At 48.6% G+C, this 24,786-nt stretch overlaps 1 protein-coding gene across 4 annotated transcripts in view; it reads left to right on the top strand.

Annotated features, from left to right (window-relative positions):
- The window catches only part of nisch (nischarin), a 41,957-nt gene extending 18,021 nt beyond the window's left edge, over window positions 1–23,936 (top strand). For 3 of the 4 annotated variants that reach the window (XM_052474287.1, XM_052474286.1, XM_052474288.1), the window contains 6 exons: window positions 450–2,006; window positions 3,349–3,532; window positions 10,963–11,113; window positions 14,329–14,457; window positions 18,643–18,804; window positions 19,068–23,936. In XM_052474287.1, coding sequence (XP_052330247.1) covers window positions 450–2,006; window positions 3,349–3,532; window positions 10,963–11,113; window positions 14,329–14,457; window positions 18,643–18,804; window positions 19,068–19,984 — 3,100 coding nt within the window. In that variant the 3' untranslated portion in view covers window positions 19,985–23,936. Of the gene's footprint in view, window positions 1–449; window positions 2,007–3,348; window positions 3,533–10,962; window positions 11,114–14,328; window positions 14,458–18,642; window positions 18,805–19,067 lie in introns of those variants that run through there. The other variant, XM_035764496.2, reaches the window with a different exon arrangement.
- Window positions 23,937–24,786: the final 850 nt, after the last annotated feature.

Genomic DNA, 24,786 nt, shown 5'->3' on the forward strand with positions numbered 1-24,786 from the left:
TCTCCATGTCTTCACTAATGTGACATGTAGTTAAAATGGAGGCCAGGTTTATACACTAACCTGTCAGGAGGAGGCGCTAGATCCCTCCAGAAATATCGGTAGACAGTTGAGGAACGTCAACCCAGTGACATGAGGTTAAAATGGAGGCCAGGTTTATACACTAACCTGTCAGGAGGAGGCGCTAGATCCCTCCAGAAATATTGGTAGACAGTTGAGGAACGTCAACCCAGTGACATGAGGTATCCACCACAGTCATATTACTGTGTGAGTGCTGTTTTTAGTAGAAATTAATCACTTTTTAAAATGTATTTGTGATTTATTTATACACATATATATTCCCCTCTTTCACCTTCTGCTGTTATTGTTCTACAGTTTTATCAAGAGTTATTCTAGATGTTGATGATGATGATGATGATGATCTAACCAGGTGTGTATTTCCTGTGTCCCAGCTGCTGCTGCTGTGTGGAGGACAGAGAGGAGCGATACACATGGAGCAACACTAACCTGAGGACCCCTGTGCTCCACCTCCCCTCCACCTCCTCCTGTCCGTCCTTCACCTCCCTGCTGTCTGCCCGCATCACCAGAGCCCTGGAAGAGGAGAACAGGAGGCCCAGCAGACTCCGAGATCTCCCCAGCCAGGAAGAGACTGATCTGGGCAGCCCCAGCCCCAGTCCCAGCCCCTCCTATGGAGATGGATACTTTGAGATGGGTCTGGGGGAGGGAAAGGAGAGGGAGGGAGAGGAGGAGGGGTCCCTGACTGACCCGGTAGAGGGAGAGAACCAGCCCCCAGAGACAGAGGTGTTACGTGTGACCAAAGTCATGTGGTGCCACTGCATCAGGGTTGATGATGATGTGGTGGAGCAGAGGTCTGTGTGTGTGGCGCTAACAAACAGTCTACTGGGGCTGTTCCATTGTCCTCGACACCCCTCCACAGCCCCAACCCATCAACCCCAGAGCCGGCCTCACGACCTTGGCTCAGTCACAGTCCAGAACCAGGGCCTAACCCTGCAAACTCTAGTAGATAACCTGGAGCCAGACCTCGTCCTTCCCTACGACCAGCTAGACTCTCTCCTCTTCTACATTCCAGACACTTGCCTTTCCCTGAAGGTGAGGTCCTCTGATGTCCACTGGTACCTCTTCTCAGACCCCGAGGGTTTAAAAGAGACCCACTCCCTGCTCTGCTCCCTGGCCCGGCTCCCCTCCTCCTCGTCAGGAGGACCCTCCACCCCACAGCAGCTCCTCCACCTGCTCTGCACTTCCTGGGAGATGGAAGAGCACCAGAGCTGTGTGAAAGGAGGTTATGCAGCACATCTAGTGGAGACTGCCATGTTGTCGTCCCAGACCAGCCAGCGGACAACCTCCTCAACAAACCCAATTCTCACTCCAACGAAGACCTCTACTAACCCAGATACCTTCACCCTCCAAACTCTAACCAATCCCCTTCTCTCTGACATCCTATCCCACGTAGTTCCAGGAGGGGACAGAGACTCCTCCTGCTGTGTCCCCTGTGTCCTGTTCTTGACCCAGCGCCATCTCTGTGTGCTAAAGGTGGACTTCAAAGCTCTGGCCCGGGGAACCACCGGAGATGAACCGTCAGACGACCACAACCAGAGGCTCCGCTCCTGCTCCAGGCTCAGCCGCATCCCCCTGGCCTCCGTGCTGCCCCACCCAAGGCCGAGTGCCCTGTATGGGGCTGGTGCTGGGTCTATCCCTGCCTACTCTCCCAGCTGCCCCTTGTGCCACTGCTCCCCCAGAGACAGCTGTGTCCTGGAGCTCCTAGTGGGACAGGAGAGGGTCACGGCGGTGTTCCCGTTACCTCACGACAGGCTCCGTTTCCAGAAACAGTTGACCCTGCTGCGCTCCAGCCTCAGGGACATCAAGACTGTGGCTTTCCTGCAGGGTGGGAACGAACATAGCCACAGTGACTGGGACAGTCCCAGGACGATAAACATACACACGTCCACTCCCAATGAGACCAAGAGCACAGACAGACTGCAGGTTAACAGGTAGATACACATGGACACATTGTCTTGTTACTGAAGGACGGGACCGTCTCGTTACTGAGGGACGGGACCGTCTCGTTACTGAGGGACGGGACCGTCTCGTTACTGAGGGACGGGACCGTCTCGTTACTGAGGGACGGGACCGTCTCGTTACTGAGGGACGGGACCGTCTCGTTACTGAGGGACGGGCCGCCCTCGTTACTGAGGGACGGGGCCGCCCTCGTTACTGAGGGACGGGACCGTCTCGTTACTGAGGGACGGGGCCGCCCTCGTTACTGAGGGACGGGGCCGCCCTCGTTACTGAGGGACGGGGCCGCCCTCGTTACTGAGGGACGGGGCCGCCCTCGGTTACTGAGGGACGGGGCCGCCCTCGTTACTGAGGGACGGGGCCGCCCTCGTTACTGAGGGACGGGACCGCCCTCGTTACTGAGGGACGGGGCCGCCCTCGTTACTGAGGGACGGGGCCGCCCTCGTTACTGAGGGACGGGGCCGCCCTCGTTACTGAGGGACGGGGCCGCCCTCGTTACTGAGGGACGGGACCGTCTCGTTACTGAGGGACGGGGCCGCCCCGTTACTGAGGGACGGGGCCGCCCTCGGTTACTGAGGGACGGGGCCGCCCTCGGTTACTGAGGGACGGGGCCGCCCTCGGTTACTGAGGGACGGGGCCGCCCTCGGTTACTGAGGGACGGGGCCGCCCTCGGTTACTGAGGGACGGGGCCGCCCTCGGTTACTGAGGGACGGGGCCGCCCTCGGTTACTGAGGGACGGGGCCGCCCTCGGTTACTGAGGGACGGGGCCGCCCTCGGTTACTGAGGGACGGGGCCGCCCTCGGTTACTGAGGGACGGGGCCGCCCTCGGTTACTGAGGGACGGGGCCGCCCTCGGTTACTGAGGGACGGGGCCGCCCTCGGTTACTGAGGGACGGGGCCGCCCTCGGTTACTGAGGGACGGGGCCGCCCTCGGTTACTGAGGGACGGGGCCGCCCTCGGTTACTGAGGGACGGGGCCGCCCTCGGTTACTGAGGGACGGGGCCGTCCGATTGTTTGGATTTTTTTGTCGGATAGAAATGTAGCTAAATTTGAAATGTTTAGTGAATATAAAAATGTATTCTATAGCTAACAGTTAGCTATCAAGATCGAGCTTCTTCCATTTTTCATGACATATTGTCTCTCTCTCTGTCTCTCTCTGTCTCTCTCTCTCTCTGTCTCTCTCTCTCTCTCTCTCTCTCTCTCTCTCTCTCTCTCTCTGTCTCTGTCTCTGTCTCTGTCTCTGTCTCTGTCTCTGTCTCTCTCTCTCTCTCTCTCTCTCTCTCTGTCTCTCTGTCTCTCTCTCTCTCGCCCCATCTAGCCCTCGAGGTGCTCAGCGTCCTCGGCCATCCCTGTCCCTGTCCTACCCAACAGACATCCTGGTGGAGAAGCTGACCGCAGACAATCAGGTCCCATCCCACCTGTCCCTGTCCCCAGCCCTGTCCCTCGTCTCTGGGCTTAGGGGACACCAGCTGCTGGGGTTCTTCCACACAAACATTGCAGAGGTAGAGGGAGAGAGAGATGCGCGTGCGCACACACACACACACACGTGCACACACACACACACATGCATGCGCAAAAAATAGGTTGCCGGAGAATGTGACTGCTAAGATTTAAATTTACCAGATGTTTTTGAAATTTAGCGGACCCATATGCATTGGGTGGGTAACCTGATTAGTGTGTCCACCCACGGTGCTCATTGGGTGGGTAACCTGATTAGAGCGTCTACCCACGGTGCTCATTGGGTGGGTAACCTGATTAGAGCGTCTACCCACGGTGCTCATTGGGTAGGTAACCTGATTAGAGCGTCTACCCACGGTGCTCATTGGGTGGGTAACCTGATTAGTGTGTCCACCCACGGTGCTCATTGGGTGGGTAACCTGATTAGAGCGTCTACCCACGGTGCTCATTGGGTGGGTAACCTGATTAGAGCATCTACCCACGGTGCTCATTGGGTGGGTAACCTGATTAGAGCGTCTACCCACGGTGCTCATTGGGTGGGTAACCTGATTAGAGCATCCACCCACGGTGCTCATTGGGTGGGTAACCTGATTAGAGCCTCCACCCACGGTGCTCATTGGGTGGGTAACCTGATTAGAGCATCCACCCACGGTGCTCATTGGGTGGGTAACCTGATTAGAGCCTCCACCCACGGTGCTCATTGGGTGGGTAACCTGATTAGAGCCTCCACCCACGGTTCTCATTGGGTGGGTAACCTGATTAGAGCCTCCACCCACAGTGCTCAGAATGACACAAATCACATTTAGATTATGGTAATTCATATTAACAGAAAAGGATTTAGCTTGTAAAAGCTCTTGTACTTTTATTGAAAAGCAAAACATTGTCCGTTGTGTCTTCATCCCTACTACAAATAATCCATTTATATAATTAACTTCTTTAAAAAAAAAAACCTCAATATTCAGGCTAGAAGGACAAGTAATAAAACACAACTTCAAAGTATTTTTATCATCTAATTTGGAAACTCTCTCCTATTGACTTATTTGTCTGAGCTGTGCACGAAAGAGGTGTGTCTGTGTGCCGAACCGCGCATCTGGAGCAAGTGACTGTTAAACGAGCCTCGCTTGACTGTGTGATGGGTCGTAAAAATCATCAACTCGGCTGTCCTCAGAACTGGATATTTATTAAAGGCCAATTCTGTCACTTTTCAACCTCATCATCTTCCACACCAAACCCGTGTCTGTGTACAGTGCATGCGGACAGTATTCAGACCCTTTTGACTTTTTCCACATTTTGTTACATCACAGCTTTATTCTAAAATGGATTAAATTAAAACATTTTCTTCATCAATCTACACACAATACCCCATTAGTGACGAAGCGAAAACAGTTTGTTATTTTTTATACATTTGCAAAAAATAAACAGAAATAAGATTATTTACACAAGTATTCAGACCCTTTTGCTGTGAGACTCAAAATTGAGCTCAGTTGGATCCTGTTTCCATTGATCATCCTTGAGATGTTTATACAACTTGATTGGAGTCCACCTGTGGTAAATTCAATTGATTGGACATGATTTAGAAAGGCACACACACCTGTCTATATAAGGTCCCACAGTTCACAGTGCATGTCAGAGCAAAAACCAATCCATGAGGTCGAAGGAATTGTCCGTAGAGCTCCATGAATGGATTGTGTCGAGGCACAGATCTGGGGAAGGGTAACAACACATGTCTGCAGCGTTGAAGGTCCCCAAGAACACAGTGACCATCATTCTCAAATGGAAGAAGTTTGGAATCACCAAGATGGTCTGTCCTTCAAGAGCTGTCCGCTCGGCCAAACTGAGTAAATGGGGGGAGCCGGGCCTTGGTCAGGAAGGTGACCAAGAACCCGACGATCACTCTGACAGAGCTCCAGAGTTCCTCTGTAGAGAGAGACCTGAAAATAACTGTGCAGCGACGCTCCCCATCCAACCTGACAGAGCTTGAGAGGAATACAAATACAGGTGTACGGAGCTTGTAGTGTCATACCCAAGAAGACTCAAGGCTGTAATCATTGCCAAAGGTGCTTCAACAAAGTACTGAGTAAAGAGTCTGAATATTTAAATGTATTTTTTTATACATTTGAAAAATTTCTAAAAAACGGTTTTTGCTTTGTCGTTATGGGGTATTGTGATGTCGTTATGGGGTATTGTGATGTCGTTATGGGGTATTGTGATGTCGTTATGGGGTATTGTGATGTCGTTATGGGGTATTGTGATGTCGTTATGGGGTATTGTGATGTCGTTATGGGGTATTGTGATGTCGTTATGGGGTATTGTGATGTCGTTATGGGGTATTGTGATGTCGTTATGGGGTATTGTGATGTCGTTATGGGGTATTGTGATGTCGTTATGGGGTATTGTGATGTCGTTATGGGGTATAGTGATGTCGTTATGGGGTATAGTGATGTCGTTATGGGGTATAGTGATGTCGTTATGGGGTATAGTGATGTCGTTATGGGGTATTGTGATGTCGTTATGGGGTATAGTGATGTCGTTATGGGGTATAGTGATGCCGTTATGGGGTATAGTGATGCCGTTATGGGGTATAGTGATGCCGTTATGGGGTATAGTGATGCCGTTATGGGGTATTGTGATGCCGTTATGGGGTATAGTGATGCCGTTATGGGGTATTGTGATGCCGTTATGGGGTATTGTGATGCCGTTATGGGGTATTGTGTAGTTTGAGGATGAGGAAAAAAAAAAAACACTTGCATCCATTTTAGAATACGTCTGTAACGTAACAAAATGTGGAAAAAGTTAAGGGGTCTGAATACTTTCCGAATGCCCTGTATGTGAAAGCAATTTCTACGATCTGGTTAAAAAGAGAAGAAATGTCCTAAAAATGCTTCTCTGTGACATCACAGGGTACAATTTGAAGTTTAAAAAAAAAAAACATTGACTTTCAAAACCTGCAACGAGTTTCTTGCTCCCTACGTCTCTGCGAATTTCATAGTGTTTTACAATCACTGTTTTTAAAACGTCTTACCTTTTGATGATGTCATCGCGTATAACTTTTTAACGTTTTTTTTTTTCCCCCCTCTTTTCTACAAAACTTTGAAATGTGTTTTTTTTCCACCTATGTTGACACTGGTATTGTGCTGGAGGTCATGAACATGAGGTTAAAAAAAAATTGAGGAGTTGCCCTTTTTTTTTAAATGATTCACATTTGTGCCTCATCCTCCTATTAGGCTACTTAATGCGTTGGAGGTCGGTTGTACATTGGTAGAATACTATGGCAGGGGGCTAGGTCAACTCTAGGTTTCTTTCAGAAGCTTTTTACATTTACATTTAAGTCATTTAGCAGACGCTCTTATCCAGAGCGACTTACAAATTGGTGCATTCACCTTATGACATCCAGTGGAACAGCCACTTTACAATAGTGCATCTAAATCTTTTAGGGGGGGGGTGAGAAGGATTACTTATCCTATCCTAGGTATTCCTTAAAGAGGTGGGGTTTCAGGTGTCTCCGGAAGGTGGTGATTGACTCCGCTGTCCTGGCGTCGTGAGGGAGTTTGTTCCACCATTGGGGGGCCAGAGCAGCGAACAGTTTTGACTGGGCTGAGCGGGAACTGTACTTCCTCAGTGGTAGGGAGGCGAGCAGGCCAGAGGTGGATGAACGCAGTGCCCTTGTTTGAGTGTAGGGCCTGATCAGAGCCTGGAGGTACTGAGGTGCCGTTCCCCTCACAGCTCCGTAGGCAAGCACCATGGTCTTGTAGCGGATGCGAGCTTCAACTGGAAGCCAGTGGAGAGAGCGGAGGAGCGGGGTGACGTGAGAGAACTTGGGAAGGTTGAACACCAGACGGGCTGCGGCGTTCTGGATGAGTTGTAGGGGTTTAATGGCACAGGCAGGGAGCCCAGCCAACAGCGAGTTGCGGTAATCCAGACGGGAGATGACAAGTGCCTGGATTAGGACCTGCGCCGCTTCCTGTGTGAGGCAGGGTCGTACTCTGCGGATGTTGTAGAGCATGAACCTACAGGAACGGGCCACCGCCTTGATGTTAGTTGAGAACGACAGGGTGTTGTCCAGGATCACGCCAAGGTTCTTAGCGCTCTGGGAGGAGGACACAATGGAGTTGTCAATCGTGATGGCGAGATCATGGAACGGGCAGTCCTTCCCGGGAGGAAGAGCAGCTCCGTCTTGCCGAGGTTCAGCTTGAGGTGGTGATCCGTCATCCACACTGATATGTCTGCCAGACATGCAGAGATGCGATTCGCCACCTGGTCATCAGAAGGGGGAAAGGAGAAGATTAATTGTGTGTCGTCTGCATAGCAATGATAGGAGAGACCATGTGAGGTTATGACAGAGCCAAGTGACTTGGTGTATAGCGAGAATAGGAGAGGGCCTAGAACAGAGCCCCGGGGACACCAGTGGTGAGGGAGACAGATTCTCGCCACGCCACCTGGTAGGAGCGACCTGTCAGGTAAGACGCAATCCAAGCGTGGGCCGCGCCGGAGATGCCCAACTCGGAGAGGGTGGAGAGGAGGATCTGATGGTTCACAGTATCGAAGGCAGCCGATAGGTCTAGAAGGATGAGAGCAGAGGAGAGAGAGTTAGCTTTAGCAGTGCGGAGCGCCTCCGTGATGCAGAGAAGAGCAGTCTCAGTTGAATGACTAGTCTTGAAACCTGACTGATTTGGATCAAGAAGGTCATTCTGAGAGAGATAGCGGTAGAGCTGGCCAAGGACGGCACGTTCAAGAGTTTTGGAGAGAAAAGAAAGAAGGGATACTGGTCTGTAGTTGTTGACATCGGAGGGATCGAGTGTAGGTTTTTTCAGAAGGGGTGCAACTCTCGCTCTCTTGAGGACGGAAGGGACGTAGCCAGCGGTCAGGGATGAGTTGATGAGCGGGGTGAGGTAAGGGAGAAGGTCTCCGGAAATGGTCTGGAGAAGAGAGGAGGGGATAGGGTCAAGCGGGCAGGTTGTTGGGCGGCCGGCCGTCACAAGACGCGAGATTTCATCTGGAGAGAGAGGGGAGAAAGAGGTCAGAGCACAGGGTAGGGCAGTGTGAGCAGAACCAGCGGTGTCGTTTGACTTAGCAAACGAGGATCGGATGTCGTCGACCTTCTTTTCAAAATGGTTGACAAAGTCATCTGCAGAGAGGGAGGAAGGGGGGAGGATTCAGGAGGGAGGAGAAGGTGGCAAAGAGCTTCCTAGGGTTAGAGGCAGATGCTTGGAATTTAGAGTGGTAGAAAGTGGCTTTAGCAGCAGAGACAGAGGAGGAAAATGTAGAGGGAGTGAAAGGATGCCAGGTCCGCAGGGAGGCAGTAGGGGCAGTGTGGGAAGTGTTGGATGAGAGCGAGAGGGAAAAGGATACAAGGTAGTGGTCGGAGACTTGGAGGGGAGTTGCAATGAGGTTAGTGGAAGAACAGCATCTAGTAAAGATGAGGTCGAGCGTATTGCCTGCCTTGTGAGTAGGGGGGGAAGGTGAGAGGGTGAGGTCAAAAGAGGAGAGGAGTGGAAAGAAGGAGGCAGAGAGGAATGAGTCAAAGGTAGACGTGGGGAGGTTAAAGTCGCCCAGAACTGTGAGAGGTGAGCCGTCCTCAGGAAAGGAGCTTATCAAGGCATCAAGCTCATTGATGAACTCTCCGAGGGAACCTGGAGGGCGATAAATGATAAGGATGTTAAGCTTGAAAGGGCTGGTAACTGTGACAGCATGGAATTCAAAGGAGGCGATAGACAGATGGGTAAGGGGAGAAAGAGAGAATGACCACTTGGGAGAGATGAGGATCCCGGTGCCACCACCCCGCTGACCAGAAGCTCTCGGGGTGTGCGAGAACACGTGGGCGGACGAGGAGAGAGCAGTAGCAGTGTTATCTGTGGTGATCCATGTTTCCGTCAGTGCCAAGAAGTCGAGGGACTGGAGGGAGGCATAGGCTGAGATGAACTCTGCCTTGTTGGCCGCAGATCGGCAGTTCCAGAGGCTACCGGAGACCTGGAACTCCACGTGGGTCGTGCGCGCTGGGACCACCAGATTAGGGTGGCCGCGGCCACGCGGTGTGGAGCGTTTGTATGGTCTGTGCAGAGAGGAGAGAACAGGGATAGACAGGTCACATAGTTGACAGGCTACAGAAGAGGCTACGCTAATGCAAGGAGATTGGAATGACAAGTGGACTACACGTCTCGAATGTTCAGAAAGTTAAGCTTACGTAGCAAGAATCTTATTGACTAAAATGATTAAAATGATACAGTACTGCTGAAGTAGGCTAGCTGGCAGTGGCTGCGTTGTTGACACTACACCAATCAAGTCGTTCCGTTGGGTGTAATAGTTTCTACAGTGCTACTATTCGGGGGCTAGCTGGCTAGCTAGCAGTGTTGATTACGTTACGTTGCGTTAAAAGAACGACAATATCTGGCTAGCTAACCTAGAAAATCGCTCTAGACTACACAATTATCTTTGATACAAGGACTGCTATGTAGCTAGCTACGATCAAGCAAATCAAACCGTTGTGCTGTAATGAAATGAAAATGTGATACTACCTGTGGAGCGAAGCGGAATGCGACCGGGTTGTTGTTGGCTAGCTGTTAGCTGTTAGCTAGCTAGCAGTGTCTCCTACGTTAAGGACGACAAATAGCTGGCTAGCTAACCTCGGTAAATTAAGATAATCACTCTAAGACTACACACACTAAACTACACAATTATCTTTTCTCAGCTGTTCGTTTCTTTTTGAGTTCTCATTCGATTTTTTTTAAATATTTTTTTTACCTTGGTGGTGTTTGCACAATTCCACTTCTTGTGGCCTGAAATATTTGTCATTCAAAATAAAGCTGTGATTTGAGAATAGCCAAGCCATACATTGACTTTTATCATTATTTTATTCCCCTTTTTTTTTTAAAAAGCTGGAACTTTAGGACATCAAACATGTTGTTAATATAATATTTTGGATATACTCTTTAACTTATTTGAATACTTTTATGATATTTCAATTAGGATTAGTCTAGGCTTTTGTTCAGTATTGGTTCGCAATGGTAAGGAGGGAGTGTTCCTTTTTCAGTAACACTATCTATCCAATCAGAGGAAGTTCCTTTGAAGATGGAATGCATCGGCTGGTATTTCCATCATTTTTCCATGTGATTTTTTTTAATATATATATATTTTTTAAATTTTCTCCTGGACAATTTGGTCGGCAACAAAAAAATAATCAGCTTTTCATAAAAAAATGTTGGCAGCCAAATGCCGTTAATTTCCAGCTAACTGAAACCTTGACGCACCATTCATCAACAACAATTGACTTCTTACTGCCTGTGATGTCTGAGATGTTTAAAGGGGATGGCGTGTGCCTGTGATGTCTGAGATGTTTAAAGGGGATGGTCTGTGCCTGTGTTGTTTAAAGGGGATGGTCTGTGCCTGTGTTGTTTAAAGGGGATGGCCTGTGTTGTTTAAAGGGGATGGTCTGTGCCTGTGTTGTCTAAAGGGGATGGTCTGTGTGTGTTTTGACCAGGAAGAGAAGGAAGAGCTGCATCACATCCTGTGGTCATCAGTGGTTTTTTATAAGTCACCTGACATCGAGGCCACTTCCTGTATCATGCTCTCTACTAAAGCCCTCTACTTCCTGCTGGATGACTCCGCCTCCACGCTCAATGACCAATCACGTAAGACAAACACACACACACTGCACGGCAGCTACGCTCAGTGACCAGACACATTAGGGAAAATATCAGTTGACAAGAGCTGCATGAGTTTGAGGGAGAGTCTGTCTGTCTGAGTGAGTATGTTTACATGCACACCAGTAACTCTGAATATAACTGATTATGGTAGTAGGCTGAGTATGGCATTAGTCATGTAAACACCTTAAAATTGTAGTAATGTGTGTTGTCTTTATCCTTCAGTACTGTGGGTCTGTAGTAATGAGTGCTGTCTTTATACTGTGGGTCTGTAGTAATGAGTGCTGTCTTCAGTACTGTGGGTCTGTAGTAATGAGTGCTGTCTTTATCCTTCAGTACTGTGGGTCTGTAGTAATGAGTGCTGTCTTTATCCTTCAGTACTGTGGGTCTGTAGTAATGAGTGCTGTCTTTATCCTTCAGTACTGTGGGTCTGTAGTAATGAGTGCTGTCTTCAGTACTGTGGGTCTGTAGTAATGAGTGCTGTCTTTATCCTTCAGTACTGTGGTAATGAGTGCTGTCTTTATACTGTGGGTCTGTAGTAATGAGTGCTGTCTTTATACTGTGGGTCTGTAGTAATGAGTGCTGTCTTTATACTGTGGGTCTGTAGTAATGAGTGCTGTCTTTATACTGTGGGTATGTAGTAATGAGTGCTGTCTTTATCCTTCAGTACTGTGGTAATGAGTGCTGTCTTCAGTACTGTGGGTCTGTAGTAATGAGTGCTGTCTTCAGTACTGTGGGTCTGTAGTAATGAGTGCTGTCTTTATACTGTGGGTATGTAGTAATGAGTGCTGTCTTTATACTGTGGGTCTGTAGTAATGAATGCTGTCTTCAGTACTGTGGGTCTGTAGTAATGAGTGCTGTCTTTATACTGTGGGTCTGTAGTAATGAGTGCTGTCTTCAGTACTGTGGGTCTGTAGTAACAAGGGCTGTCTTTATACTGTGGGTCTGTAGTAATGAGTGCTGTCTTTATACTGTGGGTCTGTAGTAATGAGTGCTGTCTTTATACTGTGGGTCTGTAGGAATGAGGGCTGTCTTTATACTGTGGGTCTGTAGTAATGAGGGCTGTCTTTATACTGTGGGTCTGTAGTAATGAGGGCTGTCTTTATACTGTGGGTCTGTAGTAATGAGTGCTGTCTTTATACTGTGGGTCTGTAGTAATGAGTGCTGTCTTTATACTGTGGGTGTGTAGTAATGAGTGCTGTCTTTATACTGTGGGTCTGTAGTAATGAGTGCTGTCTTTATACTGTGGGTCTGTAGTAATGAGTGCTGTCTTTATACTGTGGGTCTGTAGTAATGAGTGCTGTCTTTATACTGTGGGTGTGTAGTAATGAGTGCTGTCTTTATACTGTGGGTCTGTAGTAATGAGTGCTGTCTTTATACTGTGGGTCTGTAGTAACAAGGGCTGTCTTTATACTGTGGGTCTGTAGTAATGAGTGCTGTCTTTATACTGTGGGTGTGTAGTAATGAGTGCTGTCTTTATACTGTGGGTCTGTAGTAATGAGTGCTGTCTTTATACTGTGGGTCTGTAGTAACAAGGGCTGTCTTTATACTGTGGGTCTGTAGTAATGAGTGCTGTCTTTATACTGTGGGTGTGTAGTAATGAGTGCTGTCTTTATACTGTGGTTGTGTAGTAATGAGTGCTGTCTTTATACTGTGGGTCTGTAGTAATGAGTGCTGTCTTTATACTGTGGGTATGTAGTAATGAGTGCTGTCTTTATCCTTCAGTACTGTGGTAATGAGTGCTGTCTTCAGTACTGTGGGTCTGTAGTAATGAGTGCTGTCTTCAGTACTGTGGGTCTGTAGTAATGAGTGCTGTCTTTATACTGTGGGTATGTAGTAATGAGTGCTGTCTTTATACTGTGGGTCTGTAGTAATGAATGCTGTCTTCAGTACTGTGGGTCTGTGGTAATGAGTGCTGTCTTTATACTGTGGGTCTGTAGTAATGAGTGCTGTCTTCAGTACTGTGGGTCTGTAGTAACAAGGGCTGTCTTTATACTGTGGGTCTGTAGTAATGAGTGCTGTCTTTATACTGTGGGTCTGTAGTAATGAGTGCTGTCTTCAGTACTGTGGGTCTGTAGTAATGAGTGCTGTCTTTATACTGTGGGTCTGTAGTAATGAGGGCTGTCTTTATACTGTGGGTCTGTAGTAATGAGGGCTGTCTTTATACTGTGGGTCTGTAGTAATGAGTGCTGTCTTTATACTGTGGGTCTGTAGTAATGAGTGCTGTCTTTATACTGTGGGTGTGTAGTAATGAGTGCTGTCTTTATACTGTGGGTCTGTAGTAATGAGTGCTGTCTTTATACTGTGGGTCTGTAGTAATGAGTGCTGTCTTTATACTGTGGGTCTGTAGTAATGAGTGCTGTCTTTATACTGTGGGTGTGTAGTAATGAGTGCTGTCTTTATACTGTGGGTCTGTAGTAATGAGTGCTGTCTTTATACTGTGGGTCTGTAGTAACAAGGGCTGTCTTTATACTGTGGGTCTGTAGTAATGAGTGCTGTCTTTATACTGTGGGTGTGTAGTAATGAGTGCTGTCTTTATACTGTGGGTCTGTAGTAATGAGTGCTGTCTTTATACTGTGGGTCTGTAGTAACAAGGGCTGTCTTTATACTGTGGGTCTGTAGTAATGAGTGCTGTCTTTATACTGTGGGTGTGTAGTAATGAGTGCTGTCTTTATACTGTGGTTGTGTAGTAATGAGTGCTGTCTTTATACTGTGGGTCTGTAGTAATGAGTGCTGTCTTCAGTACTGTGGGTCTGTAGTAATGAGTGCTGTCTTTATACTGTGGGTGTGTAGTAATGAGTGCTGTCTTCAGTACTGTGGGTCTGTAGTAATGAGTGCTGTCTTTATACTGTGGGTCTGTAGTAATGAGTGCTGTCTTTATACTGTGGGTCTGTAGTAATGAGTGCTGTCTTTATACTGTGGGTCTGTAGTAATGAGTGCTGTCTTTATACTGTGGGTCTGTAGTAATGAGTGCTGTCTTTATACTGTGGGTCTGTAGTAATGAGTGCTGTCTTTATACTGTGGGTGTGTAGTAATGAGTGCTGTCTTCAGTACTGTGGGTCTGTAGTAATAAGTGATGTCTTTATACTGTGGGTCTGTAGTAATGAGTGCTGTCTTTATACTGTGGGTCTGTAGTAATGTGTGCTGTCTTTATCCTTCAGTACTTTGGGACTGTAGTAATGAGTGCTGTCTTTATCCTTCAGTACTGTGGGACTGGAGCCACTGTGACCATCGGGACCCAGAGCTGATCATGTCTTACTGTTTCACCATCGACCTCCACGACCTCCACTCTGTCAACGTGGGCCTGTTTGACCAGTACTTCAGGGTGGTGGGTGAGTAGGGAGAATGAATGGATGACCACAGAGAGGACTAGGATCAGGATGTTAAAAACAGTTGAACATACTGTGACGTTTTGTCTGAATTCATAGAAATCCCTATCCCAGAATTAATGGAAATCCCTATCCCAGAATTAATGGAAATCCCTATCCCAGAATTAATGGAAATCCCAATCCCAGAATTAATGGAAATCCCAATCCCAGAATTAATGGAAATCCCAATCCCAGAATTAATGGAAATCCCAATCCCAGAATTAATGGAAATCCCAGAATGAATGGAAATCCCAGAATGAATGGAAATCCCAGAATGAATGGAAATCCCAGAATGAATGGAAATCCCAGAATGAATGGAAATCCCAGAATGAATGGAAATCCCAGAATGAATGGAAATCCCAGAATGAATGGAAATCCCAGAATGAATGGAAATCCCAGAATGAATGGAAATCCCAGAATGAATGGAAATCCCAGAATGAATGGAAATCCCAATCCCAGAATGAATGGAAATCCCAATCCCAGAATGAATGGAAATCCCAATCCCAGAATGAATGGAAATCCCAATCCCAGAATGAATGGAAATCCCAATCCCAGAATGAATGGAAATCCCAATCCCAGAATGAATGGAAATCCCTATCCCAGAATGAATGGAAATCCCTATCCCAGATCATTTCACCTGATAATAAATACTGAACAAACATATAAATGCAACAACTTCAAAGATTTTACTGAGTTACAGATCATATAAGGAAATCAGACAATTTAAATAAAGTCATTAGGCCCTAATCTATGGATTTCACATGACTGGGAATACAGATATGCATCTGTTGGTCACAGATCCTTTCAAAATAAAAGGTAGGGGGGTGTGGATCAGAACCAGTCGGCATCTGGTGTGATCGGAAAACCAGTCGGCGTCTGGTGTGATCGGAAAACCAGTCGGCGTCTGGTGTGATCGGAAAACCAGTCGGCGTCTGGTGTGATCGGAAAACCAGTCGGCGTCTGGTGTGATCGGAAAACCAGTCGGCGTCTGGTGTGATCGGAAAACCAGTCGGCGTCTGGTGTGATCGGAAAACCAGTCGGCGTCTGGTGTGATCGGAAAACCAGTCGGCGTCTGGTGTGATCGGAAAACCAGTCGGCGTCTGGTGTGATCGGAAAACCAGTCGGTGTCTGGTGTGGATCGGAACACCAGTCGGTATCTGGTGTGGATCGGAACACCAGTCGGTATCTGGTGTGGATCGGAACACCAGTCGGTATCTGGTGTGGATCGGAACACCAGTCGGTATCTGGTGTGGATCGGAACACCAGTCGGTATCTGGTGTGGATCGGAACACCAGTCGGTATCTGGTGTGGATCGGAACACCAGTCGGTATCTGGTGTGGATCGGAACACCAGTCGGTATCTGGTGTGGATCGGAACACCAGTCGGTATCTGGTGTGGATCGGAACACCAGTCGGCATCTGGTGTGGATCGGAACACCAGTCGGCATCTGGTGTGGATCGGAACACCAGTCGGCATCTGGTGTGGATCGGAACACCAGTCGGCATCTGGTGTGGATCGGAACACCAGTCGGCATCTGGTGTGGATCGGAACACCAGTCGGCATCTGGTGTGGATCGGAACACCAGTCGGCATCTGGTGTGGATCGGAACACCAGTCGGCATCTGGTGTGGATCGGAACACCAGTCGGCATCTGGTGTGGATCGGAACACCAGTCGGCATCTGGTGTGGATCGGAACACCAGTCGGCATCTGGTGTGGATCGGAACACCAGTCGGCATCTGGTGTGGATCGGAACACCAGTCGGCATCTGGTGTGGATCGGAACACCAGTCGGCATCTGGTGTGGATCGGAACACCAGTCGGCATCTGGTGTGGATCGGAACACCAGTCGGCATCTGGTGTGGATCGGAACACCAGTCGGCATCTGGTGTGGATCGGAACACCAGTCGGCATCTGGAGTGGATCGGAACACCAGTCGGCATCTGGAGTGGATCGGAACACCAGTCGGCATCTCCTTCACATAGAGTTGATCAGGCTGTTGATTGTAGCCTGTGGAATGTTGTCCCACTCCTGTGCGAAGTCGCTGGATATTGGCGGGAACTGGAACACGCTGTCGTACACGTCGATCCAGAGCATCCCAAACATGCTCAGTGAGTTTCATGGCTGCTTAGTATACAGACCATGGAAGAACTGGGACATTTTCAGCTTCCAGGAATTGTGGACAGATCCTTGCGACATGGGGCGGTGCATTATCATGCTGAAACATGAGGTGATGGCGGCGGATTAATGGCACGATAATGGGCCTCAGGATCTCGTCTCTGTGCATTCAAATTGCCATTGATAAAATGCAATTGTGTTCGTTGTACGTAGCATATGCCTGCCCTTATCAAAAGCCCACCGCCACCATGGGGCACTCTGTTAGCAACGTTGACATCAGCAAACCGCTCGCCCACACGGCGCCATACACGTGGTCTGAGGTCGCGAGGCCAGTTGGATGTACTGCCAAATTCTATAAAACGACGTTGGACGCGGCTTATGGTAGAGAAATGAACATTCAATTCTCTGGCAACAGCTCTGGTGGACGTTCCTGGAGTCAGCATGCCAATTTCACGCTCCCTCAACTTGAGACATCCGTGGCATTGTGTTTTATTGTCCCCCAGCACAAGGCGCACCTGTGTAATGATCATGCTGTTTAAATCAACTTCTTGATATGCCAGACCTGTTAGGTGGATGGATTATCTTGGCAAAGGAGAAATGTTCACTGACAGGGATGCAAACAAACATTTGATAAATAAGCTTTTTGTGCATATGGAACATTGCTGGGATCTTTTATTTCAGTTCAGGAAACATGGGACCAACACTTTACATGTTGTGTTTATATTTTTGTTCTGTGTAGTATGTTACTTGTGTTGTCTGGGCTGGCTGCTGGACCGGGCTGGCTGCTGGACCGGGCTGGCTGGTGGCTTGGCTTGGCTGCTGGACCGGGCTGGCTGGTGGCTGGACTGGGCTGGTGACTGGACTGGGCTGGGCTGGCTGCTGGACTGGGCTGGCTGGTGGATTGGGCTGGACTGGCTGCTGGGCTGGACTGGGCTGGGCTGGGGACTGGGCTGGCTGCCGGGGACTGGGCTGGCTGCCAGGGACTGGGCTGGCTGCTGGACTGGACTGGCTGCTGGTCTGGGCTGGCTGCTGGACAGGGCTGGCTGCTGGACTGGGCTGGGCTGGCTGCTGGGCTGGACTGGGCTGGCTGCTGGACTGGGCTGGCTGGTGGATTGGGCTGGACTGGCTGCTGGGCTGGGCTGGCTACTGGGCTGGCTGCGCTGGACTGGGCTGGACTGGGCTGGGCTTGCTGCTAGACTGGGCTGGCTGCTGGGCTGGGGACTGGGCTGGCTGCTGGTCTGGGCTGGCTGCTGGTCTGGGCTGGCTGCTGGACTGGGCTGGCTGCTGGACTGGGCTGGACTGGCTGCTGGTCTGGGCTGGCTGCTGGACAGGGCTGGCTGCTGGACTGGACTGGGCTGGCTGCTGGACTGGGCTGGCTGCTGGACTGGGCTGGCTGGTGGACTGGACTGGCTGCTGGACTGGACTGGCTGCTGGGCTGGACTGGGCTGGCTGCTGGGCTGGGGACTGGGCTGGCTGCTGGACTGGACTGGCTGCTGGTCTGGGCTGGACTGGGCTGGCTGCTGGACTGGGCTGGCTGCTGGGCTGGACTGGACTGGCTGCTGGTCTGGGCTGGCTGCTGGACAGGGCTGGCTGCTGGACTGGACTGGGCTGGGCTGGCTGCTGGGCTGGACTGGGCTGGCTGCTGGACTGGGCTGGCTGGTGGATTGGGCTGGACTGGCTGCTGGGCTGGGGACTGGGCTGGCTGCTGGTCTGGGCTGGCTGCTGGTCTGGGCTGGCTGCTGGTCTGGGCTGGCTGCGCTGGACTGGGCTGGCTGCTGGGCTGGGGACTGGGCTGGCTGCTGGCTGCTGGACTGGACTGGGCTGGGCTGGCTGCTGGACTGGGCTGGGCTGGCTGCTGGACTGGGCCGGCTGCTGGACTGGGCTGGGCTGGCTGCTGGACTGGGCTGGCTGCTGGACTTGGCTGGCTGCTGGACTGGGCTGGACTGGACTGGCTGCTGGTCTGGGCTGGCTGCTGGACTGGACTGGGCTGGCTGCTGGACTGGGCTGGTTGTAATGTGTGTTATTTGTCTCCAGGCCCGTCAGCGGACCACATCATCTGCTGTCTGACGAGGGACAGTTACGGGACACACCGCTTCCTGCAGCAGCTGATGACGGTCCTCTCTCTACAGGACAAACTACCCTCTCCTGAACCCTCCGAACAAGACTTCTACACACAGTTTGGAAATAAATCTACAGGTATTCATAACATTTTACATCTGTACGTTTTCATCAGTAAAATGCCCTTGTGGAGATGTGAGTGGAGTGTCCAGGTTTAAGAAACAGATCTCCACAATAACATGGGTAGAATCTAGGGTGTTCTATTTCGGATTAAGACTAAATGAGTCCTTTTTGTCCTACTGTGATGTCGTACCAAACTAAATGAGTCCTGTCTTTTCCCAATGTGTTGTCGTACCAAACTAAATGAGTCCTTTTTGTCCTACTGTGTTGTCTACTCCCAGGTAAGATGGGGAACTATGAACTGGTCCACTCTAGCAGGGTAAAGTTCATCTACCCCAGCGAAGAAGAGATTGGAGACCTGACCTTTATCGTAGCTGAGAGGAAAGGTCCTTCTGGGGCATCCAGCTGTAATATCCTGCTCTACGTACTGGTCTTCCAGGTGCAGACCCAGGGGCTAGGTTTCTCCCAGACCCAGGGGCTAGGTTTCTCCCAGACCCAGGGGCTAGGTTTCTCCCAGACCCAGGGGCTAGGTTTCTCCCAGACCCCAGCTGCAGACAGACAGACTTCCACTGGGGGTCTGCAGGGGGATAGAAAGTCTCACCTCCACCCCCAGAGCCCGGTCTCTGCTAGCCAACCCCGTCTTCACCCCTACCCCCAGGCTCCAGGTCCAGCCCCCTCCACCAGGCCCCATATCCCTCAACAGAGCCTGCCTCCCCAGGCTCCCTCCACCCCCAGGCCTGTCCTCCATCCTAAGACTCTGATCCTAACCAGCACAGACGTTTTCCTGTTGGATGAGGATTATATCAGCTACCCGCTGCCAGACTTTGCCAAGGAGCCCCCTCCCCGAGACAAGTACCAACTGACCGATGCTCGACGAATAAGAGACCTGGATAGAGTCCTCATGGGTTACCAGACGTACCCGCAGGCGCTGACGTTAGTCTTCGACGATGTCCCTGGGCCAGACCTCCTCTGTCAGCTTACCATGGACCACTTTGGAGAAGAGGAGGTGGGAGGAGGAGGAGGAGGAGGAGGAGGAGGAGGAGGGGAGAAGGGGAGGAGATGTGGCAGAACAGAGAGCGAGGTACTGTGGTGTATCTATGTCCCCGGAGCAGACAGTAGGGAGAGGCTGATATGTCTGTTAGCAAGACAGTGGGAAGTGCTGTGTAGTAGGGAGCTGCCTGTAGAACTAACTGGCTGACTGGCTGGTTCCTCTGCCTGTAGAACTCACTGGCTGACTGACTGGTTCCTCTGCCTGTAGAACTAACTGGCTGACTGATTGGTTCTTCTGCCAGTAGAACTCACTGGCTGACTGACTGGTTCTTCTGCCAGTAGAACTCACTGGCTGCCTGGCTGGTTCTTCTGCCAGTAGAACTCACTGGCTGCCTGGCTGGTTCTTCTGCCAGTAGAACTCACTGGCTGCCTGGCTGGTTCTTCTGCCAGTAGAACTCACTGGCTGCCTGGCTGGTTCTTCTGCCAGTAGAACTCACTGGCTGCCTGGCTGGTTCTTCTGCCAGTAGAACTCACTGGCTGCCTGGCTGGTTCTTCTGCCAGTAGAACTCACTGGCTGACTGGCTGGTTCTTCTGCCAGTAGAACTCACTGGCTGACTGGCTGGTTCTTCTGCCAGTAGAACTCACTGGCTGACTGACTGGTTCTTCTGCCAGTAGAACTCACTGGCTGGTTCTTCTGCCTGTAGAACTCACTGGCTGACTGGCTGGTTCTTCTGCCTGTAGAACTCACTGGCTGACTGGCTGGTTCTTCTGCCTGTAGAACTCACTGGCTGACTGACTGGTTCTTCTGCCAGTAGAACTCACTGGCTGACTGACTGGTTCTTCTTCCAGGAGGTTTTAAAGAATGGCTGTATGCTGACCCTTTTTACTAGGAGCATGTGTGCACCTGTTGAAAAATGTTGGCGCACACAAAGTAATTTAGGAGCACAATGAAAAATATTTGAGTTATTAAAGCTAGAATCACACAGCTAAATATTTAGACACATATAGTAGAGTAGAATGGTGGCACTGTTGAGCCCTGAAAAGATGGCGGCTTTCAAACCAATGTTCACAGGCTGGTGGATGGACTACATTACCATAACCCACCTTCACAGGCTGGTGGATGGACTACGTTACCATAACCCACCTTCACAGGCTGGATGGACTACGTTACCATAACCCGCCTTCACAGGCTGGTGGATGGACTACGTTACCATAACCCGCCTTCACAGGCTGGTGGATGGACTACGTTACCATAACCCGCCTTCACAGGCTGGTGGATGGACTACGTTACCATAACCCGCCTTCACAGGCTGGTGGATGGACTACGTTACTATAACCCGCCTTCACAGGCTGACGGATGGACTACGTTACTATAACCCACCTTCACAGGCTGACGGATGGACTACGTTACTATAACCCGCCTTCACAGGCTGGATGGACTACGTTACCATAACCCGCCTTCACAGGCTGGTGGATGGACTACGTTACTATAACCCGCCTTCACAGGCTGACGGATGGACTACGTTACCATAACCCGCCTTCACAGGCTGGTGGATGGACTACGTTACCATAACCCGCCTTCACAGGCTGACGGATGGACTACGTTACCATAACCCGCCTTCACAGGCTGACGGATGGACTACGTTACCATAACCCGCCTTCACAGGCTGGTGGATGGACTACGTTACCATAACCCGCCTTCACAGGCTGGTGGATGGACTACGTTACTATAACCCGCCTTCACAGGCTGACGGATGGACTACGTTACCATAACCCACCTTCACAGGCTGGTGGATGGACTACGTTACCATAACCCACCTTCACAGGCTGGTGGATGGACTACGTTACCATAACCCACCTTCACAGGCTGACGGATGGACTACGTTACCATAACCCACCTTCACAGGCTGACGGATGGACTACGTTACCATAACCCACCTTCACAGGCTGGTGGATGGACTACGTTACCATAACCCACCTTCACAGGCTGACGGATGGACTAACCAAACAAGACACAAGGGACAAACAGGGAATCAAATCCCCCAAAGATTCCTCTTCTTCTCCTCCTTCCCCTCTTCCTCCCTTGTTCCTCCTCCTCTCAAAGGAAGTTCTGTGATGTTTCTTATCGTTTATAATCCAAATGCATCCTGGGAATTTGTACAGTCCACAAGTGTGATATTTATTTATCTTTGTACATAGCTCCGCCCCCAACCCATAGCTCCGCCCCCAACCCATAGTCGCTGAAGTACATTTATTATGGAATGATACCAATCTTAAATATTATTTTATATTTATCAAAAATAATATATATATATATATTTTTTTTAAATATGAAAGTGTTATTATTGCTGGTCATTTGTTTGTCTTTGTCTCTTTCTTTCCTCCCCCATGGCACCTTAACGCCTATACACTTAGACAAAACATTAGGAACAATATAGTGTTGAAAGCGTTCCACAGTGTTGCAGTTCTTGACACAAACCGGTGCGTCTGGCACCGTACACCATTCAAAAGGCACTTACATAGTCATACCCCTTCACTGATTTCACATTTTGTTATGTTACAGCCTGAACTCAATGTATTAAATATAAAACATTTCTCACCCATCTACACACAATACCCCATAATGACATCACAATACCCCATAATGACATCACAATACCCCATAATGACAAAGCTAAAAAAATATATGTTTTTAGAATTGTTATCAAATTGAATAAATATGAAATACAGAAATATCTCATTTACATAAGTATTCACACCCCCGAGTTAATACATGTTAGAATCACCTTTGGGGGCGATTACATCTGTGAGTCTTTCTGGGTAAATCTCCCAAGAGCTTTCCACACCTGGATTGTGCAACATTTGCCCATTTAATCTTTTCAAATTGGTTGTTGATCATTGCTAGACAACCATTTTCAGGTCTTGCCATACATTTTCAAGTAGATTTAAGTCAAAACAGTATCTTGGCTTCTCAGGAACATTCACTGTCTTCTCGGCAAAGCAACTCCAGTGCAGATTTGACCTTGTGTTTTAGGTTATTGTCCTGCTGAAAGGTAAATTCATCTCCCTGTATCTGGTGGAAAGCAGACTGAACCAGGATTCCTGTAGGATTTCACCTGTACTTAGCTCCATTTAATTTATTTATTTTTTATCCTGAAAAACTTACCAGTCCTTAACGATGACAAGCATACCCATAACATGATGCTGTGGTACTCAGTAATGTGTTGTATTGGATTTGTCCCAAACACAACACTTTGTATTCAAGATAAAAAGTGAATTGTTTTGTCACATTTTTTGCAGTATTACTTTAGTGCCTTGTTGCAAACAGGATGTACGTTCTGGAATATTTTTTATTCTGTACAGGCTTCCTCCTTTTCACTCTGTCAATTATGTTCGTATTGTGGAGTAATTACAATGTTGTTGATCCATCCTGAGTTTTCTCCTGTCACAGCCATTAAACTCTGTAACTGTTTTAAAGCCTCATGGTGTAATTAATAACTTTACTTCGCTCAAAGGGATAGTCAATGTCTGCTATATATATTTTTACCAATCTACCAATAGGGGCCCTTCTTTCTGAGGCATTGGAAAACCTCCCTGGTCTTTGTGGTTGAACCTGTGTTTGAAATTCACTGCTCGACCTTACAGATAATTGAATGTGTTGGGTACAGAGATAAGGTAGTCATTAAAAAATAATGTTAAACACTATTATTGCACACAGAGTGAGTCCATGCAACTTATCATGTGACTTGTTAAGCACATTTAGGCTCCTTACCATAACAAATCGGTTGAATAATTATTGACTCAAGACATTTCAGCTCTTCATTTTTAAAAACATGATCACTTTCACATTATGGGGTATTGTGTGTAGGCCAGTGATGACAATCTAAATTTAATATTTATTTATTTTTAAAATTCAGGCTGTAACACAACGTGTGGGATAAGTCCAGCAGAAGGAAGACTTTCTGAAAGCACTGTAAATATTTAGTCTTGTATTTTGTCACTTTGAATGGCAAACACAAACACAATTCAATGTCTTTTTAATCGTCTTGAAGCTTAACAATCCTTATTGAACCCTTGTCTCTTCCCCTTCATCGACACTGATTTTAAAGGGGATTTAACAAGTGACATCACTAAGGGACCTTTTCACCTGGGTCATGGGGGGGGGGGAGAAAAAGTAGGTGTTCCAAATGTTTTGTTAACTCAAGTGTAGTGCACTACTTTTGACCAGGGGGAAGGTAGTGCACTATAAATGGAATAGGGTGCTATTTGGGATTACTACGGCCTCAGTCATCAGGAAGGAACGTGCATTTTCCCCCGGAACAAGAACCATCGTCAGTAGAACACGTTGAAAGACAAAAAGGGTTCTTGGTCAACAGAATGTCCTTGTCTGCTGAACCCTTCGTTCTGGTCTCTCTCTCGCTTTCTAAATTAAAAAATAATTATTTATAACCTCAACGTCTTGACTATATTTCCTATTCATGTAGCGACTCATTTCATGTTTTCATGGAAAACGAGGACATTTTCTAGTGACCCCCAAACCTTTGAACGGTACTGTATATACTGTATTCTAGTCATGGTTCATCCTATATAACTACTGCTGTCCATAAGTACGGTGGGGAGAACAAGTATTTAGTCAGCCACCAATTGTGCAAGTTCTCCCACTTAAAAAGACGAGGCCTGTAATTTTCATCATAGGTACACTTCAACAGTGACAAACAAAATATATAAAAAAATCCAGAAAATCACATTTGTAGGATTTTTAAAATAAATTTATTTACAAATTATGGTGGAAAATAAGTGTGATTTTGTTGTCAGCACATTCAACTATGTAAAGAAAAAAGTATTGAATAAGAATATTTCATTCATTCCGGTACCCCCTGTATATAGCCTCCACATTGACTCTGTACCGTAACACCCTGTATATAGCCTCCACATTGACTCTGTACCTGTACCCCCTGTATATAGCCTCCACATTGACTCTGTACATGTACCCCCTGTATATAGCCTCCA

Source organism: Oncorhynchus keta, chromosome 21, assembly GCF_023373465.1.
Source record: "Oncorhynchus keta strain PuntledgeMale-10-30-2019 chromosome 21, Oket_V2, whole genome shotgun sequence".
Classification (NCBI taxonomy): domain Eukaryota; kingdom Metazoa; phylum Chordata; class Actinopteri; order Salmoniformes; family Salmonidae; genus Oncorhynchus; species Oncorhynchus keta.